The following is a 12,221-nucleotide window of genomic DNA, read 5'->3' on the forward strand; positions in this document are numbered from 1 at the left end:
CCTTTTGCCACACGTTGTGCTTAACACACCACAACCGCAAACCTTATTGACCAATACCTTAGTCTCCAAAGTCCCATTTCCATGGCTCCCATCCTGCAAATAGCTGGATGTGTCATGTGTAATTCTGACACTACTGCAGAATCCGCTGAGTTTTTGTGCTAGGGGGTCGGGGGGTGGGGAGAGGTTTGTGAGTTTAGTACCGTCGGAAAAGATGTGTTTTTTTTTGTCCTGTTTTTGGTATGTACGTGCTTGCATACAATTCTTTTTTTCGATGCGTTTGTTTGCTTCTCCTCCTGACACTTTTTAGTCACTGAAGGTGAACGCTTCTCCTACACTTCTACAGGTTTCTCTGCAATGCTTTGTTCATAGTGGCAAACAAAACAGCATTGCAAATGGAGGTAAAAAAAAAAAGCCATTTCCTTGAAACCACTGCAAATCTCACTCGTTAATGGTGTCAGTCGGTGCAGAACATCCCAGCACTGCACATGAAGTCACACATGCTTCTGTTTATGAAACATCTCCCGACCTCTGGCTGTGGACAAATTACACCGGCATGGTCCCATGCTCCTCTTGGTGGTATGGCTGAGAAAATCAACTTGACAGTGGGAAAAATCTGCATCACTGCTGTCATCACCTTCGTCATCAGCAAACGTGAGCACGACATGTACCGCAAATGTAGGCCTCCATAATGCACAACACCTAGATCAACAGTACCGACAGAGGCCACACATGTACAAAGTAGAACCATGGCACCGAAACCCCACTCATAGACTGTGCCCCAAAAAGCCTCCACTCCTTCCAACTGAAAGTTAGCAGCAAAGCCTCTTTCCAAGGCATACCTGTGCAGATCCTGTACAAAGGTATCACCCACGATGAGCACTCTCCGTCTCTCCATCTCTACCAACCTCACTGCATCGACTTTTGGGGAATGATATCACCACCGCTTCCTGTCGCCGACACCCTTGACACCTGATTAGGTAAATCGCACAGTTCCATTTCCATGCCCACCATCCTTAAAAGGCCAGGATGTGGCAGGTGCGCATTTCCACCTACAGTGAGTGCTGCATCCCAGTAAAGCAGGGACACTCCTTTTTCCCTTTCCACTCCAGCCATGCATGAAAGGCGCTAGGCCCTCACCACAGAAAATGCACCATAGTACACACTATGGTTAAATGCCCATGTCACGTGCACTGCACTACCCATCTGAAATTGAGCCTGCCAGCTTTCACCCTGGGCACATATTTGCATGCATGGCTACATAACGTTGCATTGGGTGTGCTGAACGGTATGTAGGAGGCTGTGTATGTTGGCCATAGTTTATGTGTGCGCTGCTGAGCACAGCCTTTCATGCTGCAATATCTTAAAGCACTCACAAAAGCAAGGGGTTTATAAGTGCCAAACCATAGGAAGTGCACATGGTGGCATGTGGCTCCCTATTGTTCAACATGGGCAATGATGTACACCATATGCTAATGTAGGCATACCAGCTCACTTCTGCTAGTCTACCAAGTGTACAATGTCCTCCACAACCATTGTGTAAAAGTTCCCAACTTCAAATGCATGCAGAGTGATAACTGCATGGCTGCATTATGTTGTGGTGGCTGTAATGAAGGCCTAGGCTGTTGGGTACAGGTGTGATGAACAGTATGTAGAAGGCTGTGAACATTGGCCATATTTTACATGTTTGCTGCTGAGTATGTCCTTTCATGCTGCAATATCTTGCAGCACTTCCCAAAGCAAGGGTCTTTATAAGGGCCTAACCATAGCAAATGCAAATGATGACATGTGGCTCCCTATTGTACAACAGGGGCAATGATGTGCACAGTATGCTAATGTATGCATAGCAGCTCAATTCTGCTTCTCTACCAAGTCTACAATGTCCTCCACAACCATTGCGTAAAAGGCACCAACCTGACATGCAGACTGACAAGTGCATGACTGCATTATATTGTGGTGGCTGTGATGAAGTTTAGCCTGTTGGGTGCATGGCCTATGGCCTTCTTCCCAACCTGTGCACCCTAAAGCAAGAATACAAGCACACATGTTCCACTTACCGTAATGCCCAAACATACCACAGTGTTTGGCACCGCTCCCACTTCCATTCAGAAACCATTTTAATAACGCCAACCAAACACAATCTTCACAACATTGGTCTTGCTCTCCACACTCTACTATGTGCATACAAGCAATATTGCATAGTGTACTGCACACTTACTAATCTGCGCAATGTACACTACGCAAGCACATATAAGAACCAGTTGCACCGTAACCTCTTCCATATCTACACTATTTCATTAGTGCACCCAGTGGCCACGCTAAATTACTGGTCAGTGCAGCATCTCCACCCATACACCGCCAACTGTAGGATGTTCTACCAATCACCACACCCATGTAACCAACAATGTGAGCAATGCAGCCAAACCACACACACAAAGCGACAATGTGGCACCGCCTTTGAACCAGTGGACATACCTTTTCTACCAGTGGATCTACTTTTCTGTGCAAGGGCTTCAGCCATGCATTAAAGGGGCTATGGACTAACCACACACAGCACACCATAGTACACCCTATCTGTAACTGTTCATGTCTTGTGGAATGCACTCCCCTTCTGCAAATGTGCCTGCCACCACTCATCACAGAAACACATCGCCGCTGAAGCTGGCATGCCATAACGAAGGGTGCCTGCAATGACCACACAAGATTGTTGCCTGTTGAGGTAACTGCGAATTGGCGTAGTATGCACGATACGGCTGGCACACCAGTCTTCTAATAAGATGTATCACTTGAAGCACTTCTCACTCCCCCACCCTTTCCGTCCCTTCTTCCCACCGCCAGATGCCGTGAACTATGTTTTTCAGGCCCTTTCGCTGCTGCATTGTCCTCCGACACAACATGCCGCTGTTATGGACAACTTTTGACACACATCATGTCACTGCACACTGCGTTGCATCAAAATGTTCACAGCACAGCGAACAGGGAAATGGGATGCCAGAGCGGAGCTAGATATGACTAATTTTATTGAGCACACTGCTACGTACAAGAGGCCCAGCCATGCACATAATGGCTTACAGCCTTGACACACACACCACTATCTTCCAATACACCATGGCAGCGTTTCCCAAAATCTTTGACGCACAGCACACTTCCCTCCAGCCAACCATCGGCCGCATCCAATGTTCGCCAACATCACAGCGTACCGCAGGCCAATGAGACTTCGGTCCGCAGAGCGAACAGGGAAATGGGTCCGCACAGCAGATCGAGAAATCACACATTTTTTGAGACTTGCATTTCAGTTCTTTGCAACAAAAGTACTTGTCGGATTTTCACCAAACACACAAAAGCACGCTTTTTGACCCAAGCCCCCGCTCCTGCTGCAAATTTGGTGAACATCCGTCCAGTTGTTCGGGCTGTAGCCATGCGCAAAGTTTTTGCCCATTCACTCTATGGAAAAAAAAAATGTTGGAACCCCGCTATAACTTTGCCCCCATGCACGAAACCTCGCCCAACTTTTTTTGCAAAGTTTGGTGAGGATTCTTGCAGGTGGAGCATAGTTATAAGCCTCCGAAAAAGTGCTCTTCCTACGAGTTTAGCAACTTAACCATAACTACACGGACGCTACCGCGGGCCGTGTAATATTGAAAAACCAAAACTGACACGCAGTCTCAAGGTCGCACAACAAGGAGGCAGCAGAGAGAGACAGACACATGTAGTAATCGGTTTTAAAAAAACATTTTTAATCACAGACGATATCTGTGCAAGAAAAACAAACAGCAACAGCTACGCGTTTCGTGCCCTACCAGGCACTTGATCATATATATATATATATATATATATCACAGTAACAGATCTTGTAACCGCCTCCAAGTATATGCTATGAAAAGGGTGAACGGAAGTGATTTATACATTACATTCCCTAATAAACCGCTGGTGCTTCCTAAAGCTACCGGAATTGGCAGAGAACACCAGAGAGCCAAGGTGGCTGCAAGAAAAAGTCCATATTGCAGCTAATTACCATAAGGGGACAAATCCTATAGGCAAGCTGCAGCTATGAGTTAGTTAGGTAAGTACTAGTTGTACCCCCACAGTTATGGGAATGGTCACTCCTCACTACCAGTCTCATTTTGACTGCTTATCACCAAGTCTTGGAGATAGAGTGCAAACCATGCTTGGGTATACATTGGGGAATTTGTCAATGGGTACAATCTGCAGTTTGAGAATAAAAAACCTCCTGGGGAAGCAGCAAATCTCCTTACCTTTGTTTGTCTTCCATTGTAGGGTTCTTAGTTTAATTAGCAATCCACCAACACTGGTCTGTTCAAAGTGCATTGCCATGATGCCTGTTGCTGCATTAAAAAGATGATCAAGCAAGATTAGGGGGCAAGATTAGGGGTGTGTTTCAATAAAGTGTTACATCCAAGCACTTGATGACCTTAAATGGATTCAACCAACTGAGGTCATACTTTTTTTCCAATAAGCCTAGTCTACATAGGATTAAAGGACACATTTTGTCAAGATGGTCAATGAAAATGTCTACACTGGAGATCCATAAATATAGTTAAGGTACTTCTGGATTTTACTTTGAGTGAAACACTGAAAGCTACATCTCGGCGAATCCTGGGATTGAAAACGCACGAGTAATGCACAACAGGTGCAATTAATTTGTCTTTTACACCCTGTCTTTCCTCTCTCCCAGCCTATACATCCTGCTGCGGCTCATAAATAACAGTTGAATTTTGTTTATTCCCAACAGAACAGAGAGGTAAAATATCCCTCTTGATTTCATGAGGAATCCCACATAATGTGGTGCACAGTCTGACCAGTGCAATCCAAAACAGTTACATTTTCTTTTTGAATCAGTCTTCGATGCAAGTCTGGCGTTTCCCCCATATAAACCTATTTTTTCTTGTTGCTGTATTTATTGACCCTGAACTCTCACTTCTTGTAATTTTCAGGTGGTTGGTGACCTTATGGTGAGAATACAGCGCATCCCAGATTTCACCACAAAACTGCTGCTGGTCAGAAAACGCCTGCTTGGTATGGAACCCGACGGTCCAATGTAAGTGTTCAAAGAATATTCTTGCTGCAAGTGTACGGCCTGGAATTAGAAGGTGGGGATAGGGAATATTTACATGACATGCACGCCATTTTTTATTAATATTTTTTTGAAACTGTAAGCAGTTTGAAGTTGCCCCTCTTTAACATTTAAGTATGTTTAACAATAGCATAGTACAAAAAGCTCTACAACCCCTTACAATAGACAACCAAATGCTTTTGAGAAACTGAGCAGGGTGCTTCATTATGTATGTGTTCAGGCAACAGGTCTTTCTCCTGGCCAGTTGCCCATACCCACCCCCCACTCGTCTGTTCGTATCTTCTATGCACAGTGTTCTGCCCCTTTGATGTCTACCCTTCCTCTATCCGGTTTCACAACACTGACCCATCTTTTTGTTTTGCCATCTCCCATTGGTGGGCTACTCTGGCTGATGCCAAGCAAGTAGCGCAGGATCAATTGTATATGGCAGGTAACCACAGTGTACAATTCAAAGCCTTGCTGCACCGTGCTAAACTGTTCCCTGCTACGCTGGCAAAGGTGCATTATTGCCTTTGACAGATTAGATATTCAACCCATTGACTGATACAGTCCTTAGTAAGCTAAAAGTTAAGACACTATCTCCAAGCCTGTCCAGAAGGCTATGCCCTACATTGTCCCTACATGTTCCAGTTCTTTCAAGGGATCTAGCAGTAATATCCGATTCACAGGGACCATCCTTCAAGGTCCAAACCCAGAAAGAGGCAGAGAACAATGAAAAGCTCCTCCTCAAACTCTATAAACTTAAAGCCCCAAAGATGACTTGTTGCAGAATACTACTTTCAGGTGTCCTGTCAAAGGATCGAAAACAAAAGGATTGCATCCTCGGTGGGGAGGGAGGAAAACTCTTACCTGTGGCGATTACTTATGAGGCCTGGATCTTTTTGATGGTTTCCAAGGTGTACCAACTTATTTCTCTCAGCCTAGATCTCTACTACACACGCTCTCCCCCATGTTGCTGGAAGCGATCTAGAAGTTGTTATCCCGGAACATAATCGAGAGGGTTCCCCCAGGGGATGAAGGACATGGATTCTGCTCTTGGTTCTTTATGAACGAGGAGAGGTGTTACAGTAGGTTGAATATTCTGAGATGGTGCGAGTCCTGTGGTAAGCCCGAGATATGAAACAGACCGGAGGACATGTTGGAACAAGGAATTTTATTACATAAGAGAGATGCCTATTCTATCCCTATTAACAATGGTGATGAGGTTGTTCCCTATTCTAAAGTAAAGAAAAATTTAAAAAACAAGTGTTCGTCCGTATGTCTTACAAACCTAAAGTATGTCATATGTCCTAGACTCTCCCTACCACTACTGATCTAAATAACAGAGATTCTCTCGAAGTTACTTCTGTTCAGTAATTTAGGTGCTAGGTGGCTGGTTCCTGACCTCCCAACCAATAATGTTTTAGGGATCTCTCTCCTCCTCTTCAGGCTCTAGCTTGCTCGATAGTTCAAAATTAAGAAAAGATATTATGGTTTTCAGTGTCGAAAGAAAAACTCATACAGTTTGTCCTCACAAAGTTCTGCTTCCTCTATGATGTATTGTTTTAGGTTCTCTAATGCCACAGCTCAGTATAAGTTATCTGGCCCTCGAGGCCTTATCATCCTGGGTTTGGAGTCACTCCTTTGTACGATATTCTCTATTGCAGCCCCCTGTGGCACTCGCAGCACTTCAGACCTTATGATTCTTCGTGCGGTTCATTCCTCTTTACGGTAATTTATGTTAAAACGTCTCTAGGTGTACCCCGCCTTCTTTGGTTTGTTTCACTCCTCGTACGTTATCTAGTTTCACCCCTTTAGAGCTATTCTGCCCTCCAGGCCTGCTGATTCTTTGGTTGGTTTACCACCCTCTTGAGTCATTTCTGGTTCAACCCCCCCTGCTTTTGGGTTGTTGCTAGTCTTTACTTCCTAACTTCGTTTCGCCCCTCTGTTCGGATGCTCTAGTTTCACCCCTTTTGGAATGTTTGGCCCTTCAAGCATACTAGATCTCAGGTGCAGTTCACCCCTGTGTCGGGTGTTTAGATGGTGTGACTTTCCAGAGTGTCTCAGACCCCTCTCCTCCCACTTCTCACCCTCGTGCCTGCTCTCCTACGCCGTGGTTCGACTAGGGAGGCAGCATCCATCTGTGTCTCCGGGCCACGGCTCTGTCGTCCTCGCAGTCGGGTCTTGTGCATCGTTTCTTCCCACCTCTGCTTTGCAGTACTTTGGTATCAGAATAGCTGGACGTCATTGTGCCGCTGTGGAGGGACTCTGCTTCCCTGCTCGCATGCCGGCTGTACGTCTCTCCGGCTCCCTACTCATCTGCGATCGTCTGTGTTCCACAGGGTTGGGATTCCCTCAAACCACCCTGTTCTGTGCATGGTCCTGCACCCAGGAAGGGAGGGAAGCATCCATTCTGCAGCTGTTCGCTCAGGTTGCTTGCCATCAGGAGGGTTCTCTCTGGCTCTTTCAGCTTCCTTAGAATCTCGCTTAAACCAGAGAGAGCAGACCATTGGTTCCATTCTTCAGGTTTAAGAGCCAATAACATTGGGTCAGAGACCAATCACTGTATGCTTTGACGTTATTACGTTCCAAGACTTTCCTAAGTGTTCAACTTGCGTCGTGCCTGCTGAGAGACTCTCTGTGGTACCCAAAAGGTATCGCTGTTTTCCTTTGCACGTACCCATGCCCACTTAGCAGTGTGAGCCCTAGAGAACAGTGGAATTGGTACTATGCTTCAACTTGCCTTGGCGTTGCAAGAAAATAACCATTAAAAAGCTGCACCCTGGCTCGGAAGCATTAGCTGGTGTTCTTGATCTGATATGGCATTTATAACGCACCTATACACAAACGTTTCAAGGTTTCTTGCATTACAAACGCTGAAATAGCTCCACAGCTATACTTGAATTACAGATGTGTCCATATACCATTTTGGCTACACAACCTAGGAAGTCAGTGGAAGAGCAGCCAGTACCAGATCTGTCAGTATGTAACTGAAGGCTGAATCCACATCCTGTGTGTTTGCCTGGGAAGGTTTGAATGTTATTAACCTAATGACTGGGTGACCACCAAATGTTTGAAAGGTTTCAGGATTGGTGGCTAGATGCACACTATGCTTCAATAAAATAGGGGATTCTGCACCTTACCTTGGCCAATCACTAAGCAATCTGAAGCTGGTGAGGTAAAGTAGCATCTCTTCTGTGGCAACCTGCTCAAGATCAAAATTCAACATGTTATGAAGCTTTTATACTGCGCCAAATCGCCACCTTTCTGGTCACGGAGTACCAAGGCTTGTTTTGAGGTCAGCATTGTGAGGGGTCAGAAATGAGAGGCAGACACAAAGTGGTAGTGTTTTCAACATCAGACATGTTTATTAACATAATAGGGTTGGAGAAATGCCCATCTGTCCCTATCCTAAAGAGAGTTTCCCTACCTAGGGAACTAACACTAAAGATTAGTCTGTGTCCTGTCATCAAAATTGTATACACTTTCCTTGTGTCCAAAACATTAATCTGGTCGTCACACTAGATGTGATCAACTAAAGGTATAAGGAAAGTGTTTTTGATGTAGGTTTCGTAAAAGGTGTTCAGAAACAGAAAACAGAAATCCTACAAAATAATCCTTGGATCCAGAGGGTGATTCCCTTCCCCTGGATGTCTCGAGTAGGATGGCAAAAGTCTTTCAATCTTTCAAACAAGAACTCTTTGGAGATGGTAAAAGTGTCTATTTTAAGAAACCACTTCTTAAGGATGGAAAATTTCTCTTTCAAGTAATAACTTCTTACGGAGAATATCCTGGTATACTCCCCTGCCAGGAAGCCTTTGGTAGGTTCATCAGATCCCCAGGTATACTCTCCTGCCAGGTATCTATCCACAATGTCTTACTTATATTTTAAAATGGATTACCTGGCATACTCCCCTGCCAGGAATCCCTTTCTGGGGTTTGAGATCCTCTGGTATGCTTCTCTGCCAGGTATCTTCTCCCCAAAGATGTGCTTCTTTCACCAGGGTTTCTTTTAACGTTCTCACTGTCTCTCAGTATAGCGCAGTTGTATTCCCTTCACTGTATATACTTTCTTGGCTTGAAGTTCTATGTGTTCCAACTTTCCCTACATTGACATCTCATATATGGAGACTTGTTCAAGTTCGACCTTTTAACTTCCTTCAGTAGTATTCATCCTCTTTTGTTAACACTTACTCCAACTTTCCTCATATTGATATCTCGTATATGGTGATTTGGTCAGGTTTTGTCTTTTAACTCCTTCACTAGCATTTATTGGCTTGTGGCAATCCTTGCTCTAACCTTCCCCACATTGACATTTCATACATGGGGATTTGGGCAAATTCTGTCTTTGTTTTCTGTTTTGATGGTATTCAAAATAAGTTCTTAATGGTGCACATGCCTGTCGGTACTCCCCGGGGTCCCCAACATCTCTGGGCAGACTCACTGGTGTCTGGCAGCGCCTCTGACCCAGGACACGTTGCTCCAGTGAAGCTTTCGCCTTGGGATGGCGTTCTCTGCTCTGCAGACATTCTCTCAGCTTTTCTGCTGGCTCTGCATTCGTCCGCCGGTAAGCCTGCTGCTTCTGCACTCAACCGCACTGCCGCTGGCGTTGCTGTTGCTGCCAGTTCCCCAGCAATCCTCTTACGGTGCCTGTGGTGTCTTCTGTGGCCTCGCGTCACTTCGGTAAGTACTGCTTGCATGTGCCAGGCTGAAAGCACCTGCTTTCTCTAGCACGGTCTGTTCCTGTCCTGCTGCCTTCTCCTGTGGTTCTGCTTCCTTATTCTTCCGTTAAGCTTCTCTCTCTCTCATTCTCACTCTCTCTCGCCAATGCGGACACCATTTTTAAATGTCCCGCACAGTTGGGTTTTATTACAACAACTAGCCTGCATGTTCAGCTTAGGGTTTCCTTTGATCCATCTTAACTCCCTTTTCATCTTCCTCGTCTCAGTACTTGAGGTGTTATGGGACTTATAGGGCGTACAGGGCGTATATGACTTATAGGACTTATAGGATTTTGTTTGGCACAACATCAGACAGCAGATGTTGTATTATGTACATTTGAGGTGTAAATGTTATTCTGTCTAGAATGTCTGGCAGGAAGGGGTTGTAGGGTTTTGTAACTGGAGGGATTTGTATAGTGACAACATGCCGTCTGGAATTTAGGAATTATGGGGTCTTCTTCATTTGGAAGGGAAGAATACTATCTCTTCCGATGGGGTGAGGGTCATCACATCTCCCCGACAGCCATCTCCTCCCATGTGATCCTCCCTCATAATACCACCCCAATGGTCAGGATCAGGTAGCGCCTGCCGTCCCCTGGCCACATGGGAGGAGATCTCTGTCTGGGGATTAGTGATGACTCCACAGGATTCATCACACTAGCCACAACCCTGTATGGCACCTTCACCACAAGACTGTCGGTCCCTTTTCCTGGACAGAACTTTGCACTGTAGCACTGCCTTGTTTAACCTAAATTGAGACATATCCTCCCATGTATCATGCACAGTGATTTTGAAACCTGTGCGGATTGTCCTCAATTACTCCTCTGCCAAGACGCACAGCCTTTGCCTGGGACCTTCACATGCGAGGCACTCTTGCAAGACATGTCGATCTTTCTTTAGTCGGTCTGTTCTCCGCAGGTGAGCACGGTCATAGGCCGTTGAGAGTCCTCAAACCACGCAACCACTTTGCCACTACCCCTTCCCCATTCCAAGGAATGACAGCATGAGTGAACTTGCTTCTCAAAGAGCAAGCAACTTGGCTTCAACTTACACTTGGTCAAGCGAACACCGTCCCGGAGTGAGGACTCTTTGCCACCTTGTAGCCTGTGCCAGTTCAGAGAAACACTAGCACAAGAGAGAAGGGCACTCTCACAGCGAGAAGTGAACTACACCCCACTGCGAATTGGCTGCGATTGGGTGTTGGGAGATGGTAAAGGCCTTCTCTGTGCAAAAACTACATAAACAAAGGTCAACACAATGCTTGCACAAGGATCAAGCAGAATTGGTACAGCGCACAGGCTCATAACACACACAGATGACTACACCCAGGTCTGGCATGTGGCCAAGCAGGCTCGCACAGAGCTGGAGGCATCCTTACAGACATCAGGCACAGATCTGTACATGCCTGTTGCGCACATGGGGGACCCCTGCAAAAGGCATGTCGGCAGCACAGGGCCAGGCCTCAGACTCTGAGCTGTAGCCCTCCTCTGTGACCTACCCCTGCTATATATCTGTTCTATTACCTCTGAAAAGCGCTCTGTTATACATCTGTACTGTTGTATACTTCTGTAAAGCGATCCGTTGTGTAGCTGTATTGTTGTATACCTCTTTGAAGGGCCCTGTTGCTTCTTGAAGCTAGGTCCGTACTCCATAAATACCTTAATAACAATATTAAAGGCAAGAGTCGCCCCCTACTCGCCACCCCCTCCGGTGAGGTCACTGCTTCACCACCCTAGTCTATCATTATTTTCCAACACGGTCCATGCATTGGCCCCACACCTTTTGAGTCCCATTCACAGTGGACCACTCCTATCCTGGATGAAGTCTTTCCTGGGTTCGCCCTTCTGGCCCACTACAAATACGCCTAATTTTACAGCCTAACGAGAACTCTGGCAACCGTCAATGTGTGCAGCAGGAGTGGGGCATTAGACGCTTCTTGGACTGGGTTATTAGTCTCTCATGAAGAGTTTTCATCTCTTCATGACCAGTCCAGACATGTGGACCTTCCCAATGATATTTTATGGGAAATCCCATAGGTCCATGCTAGGAGTGCTCACAACAACCATACTCCTGTGCCTTTGATTCTTTGACCCTATGGATGTACCAGGCTGAACATCATCCTCCTGGACTCTAGCACAGACCAGGAATTGATCAAGGACAAAGCACACTCCTTTACTGCAAAAGCCTGTCGGCCGTCACCAAGCCTGTGACTAAATAGACCTCATCATTGTCAAAATACAACAAAAACCAAAGCTCAACTGGAGGCTTCAGAGGCTTACTGACTTGCCCCCAAAGCAGGGATAGGAAGAGCCAGAGTAGCAGACCTCTGCCAGTGAAAAATGACACAACTCTGCAAAGGCATCTCGAGTACAGTGCTAAGCCAGGCTGCCAAGCCTAAGGTTTGATGTTCCCAAAGCCCTGTTGCACTC

General features: G+C 46.0%; 1 protein-coding gene across 1 annotated transcript in view; it reads left to right on the plus strand.

Moving 5' to 3' along the window:
* FHIP2A (FHF complex subunit HOOK interacting protein 2A) overlaps positions 1 to 12,221 on the plus strand; it is a 416,741-nt gene that overhangs the window by 379,599 nt on the left and 24,921 nt on the right. The window contains exon 16 of the mRNA XM_069611895.1: positions 4,953 to 5,056. Within this exon, the coding sequence (XP_069467996.1) occupies positions 4,953 to 5,056 (104 nt within the window). The remainder of the gene's footprint in view (positions 1 to 4,952; positions 5,057 to 12,221) is intronic.

The sequence above is a fragment of the Ambystoma mexicanum genome, chromosome 8 (genome assembly GCF_040938575.1).
Source record: "Ambystoma mexicanum isolate Mex_15411 chromosome 8, UKY_AmexF1_1, whole genome shotgun sequence".
NCBI classification, from domain to species: Eukaryota; Metazoa; Chordata; class Amphibia; order Caudata; family Ambystomatidae; genus Ambystoma; species Ambystoma mexicanum.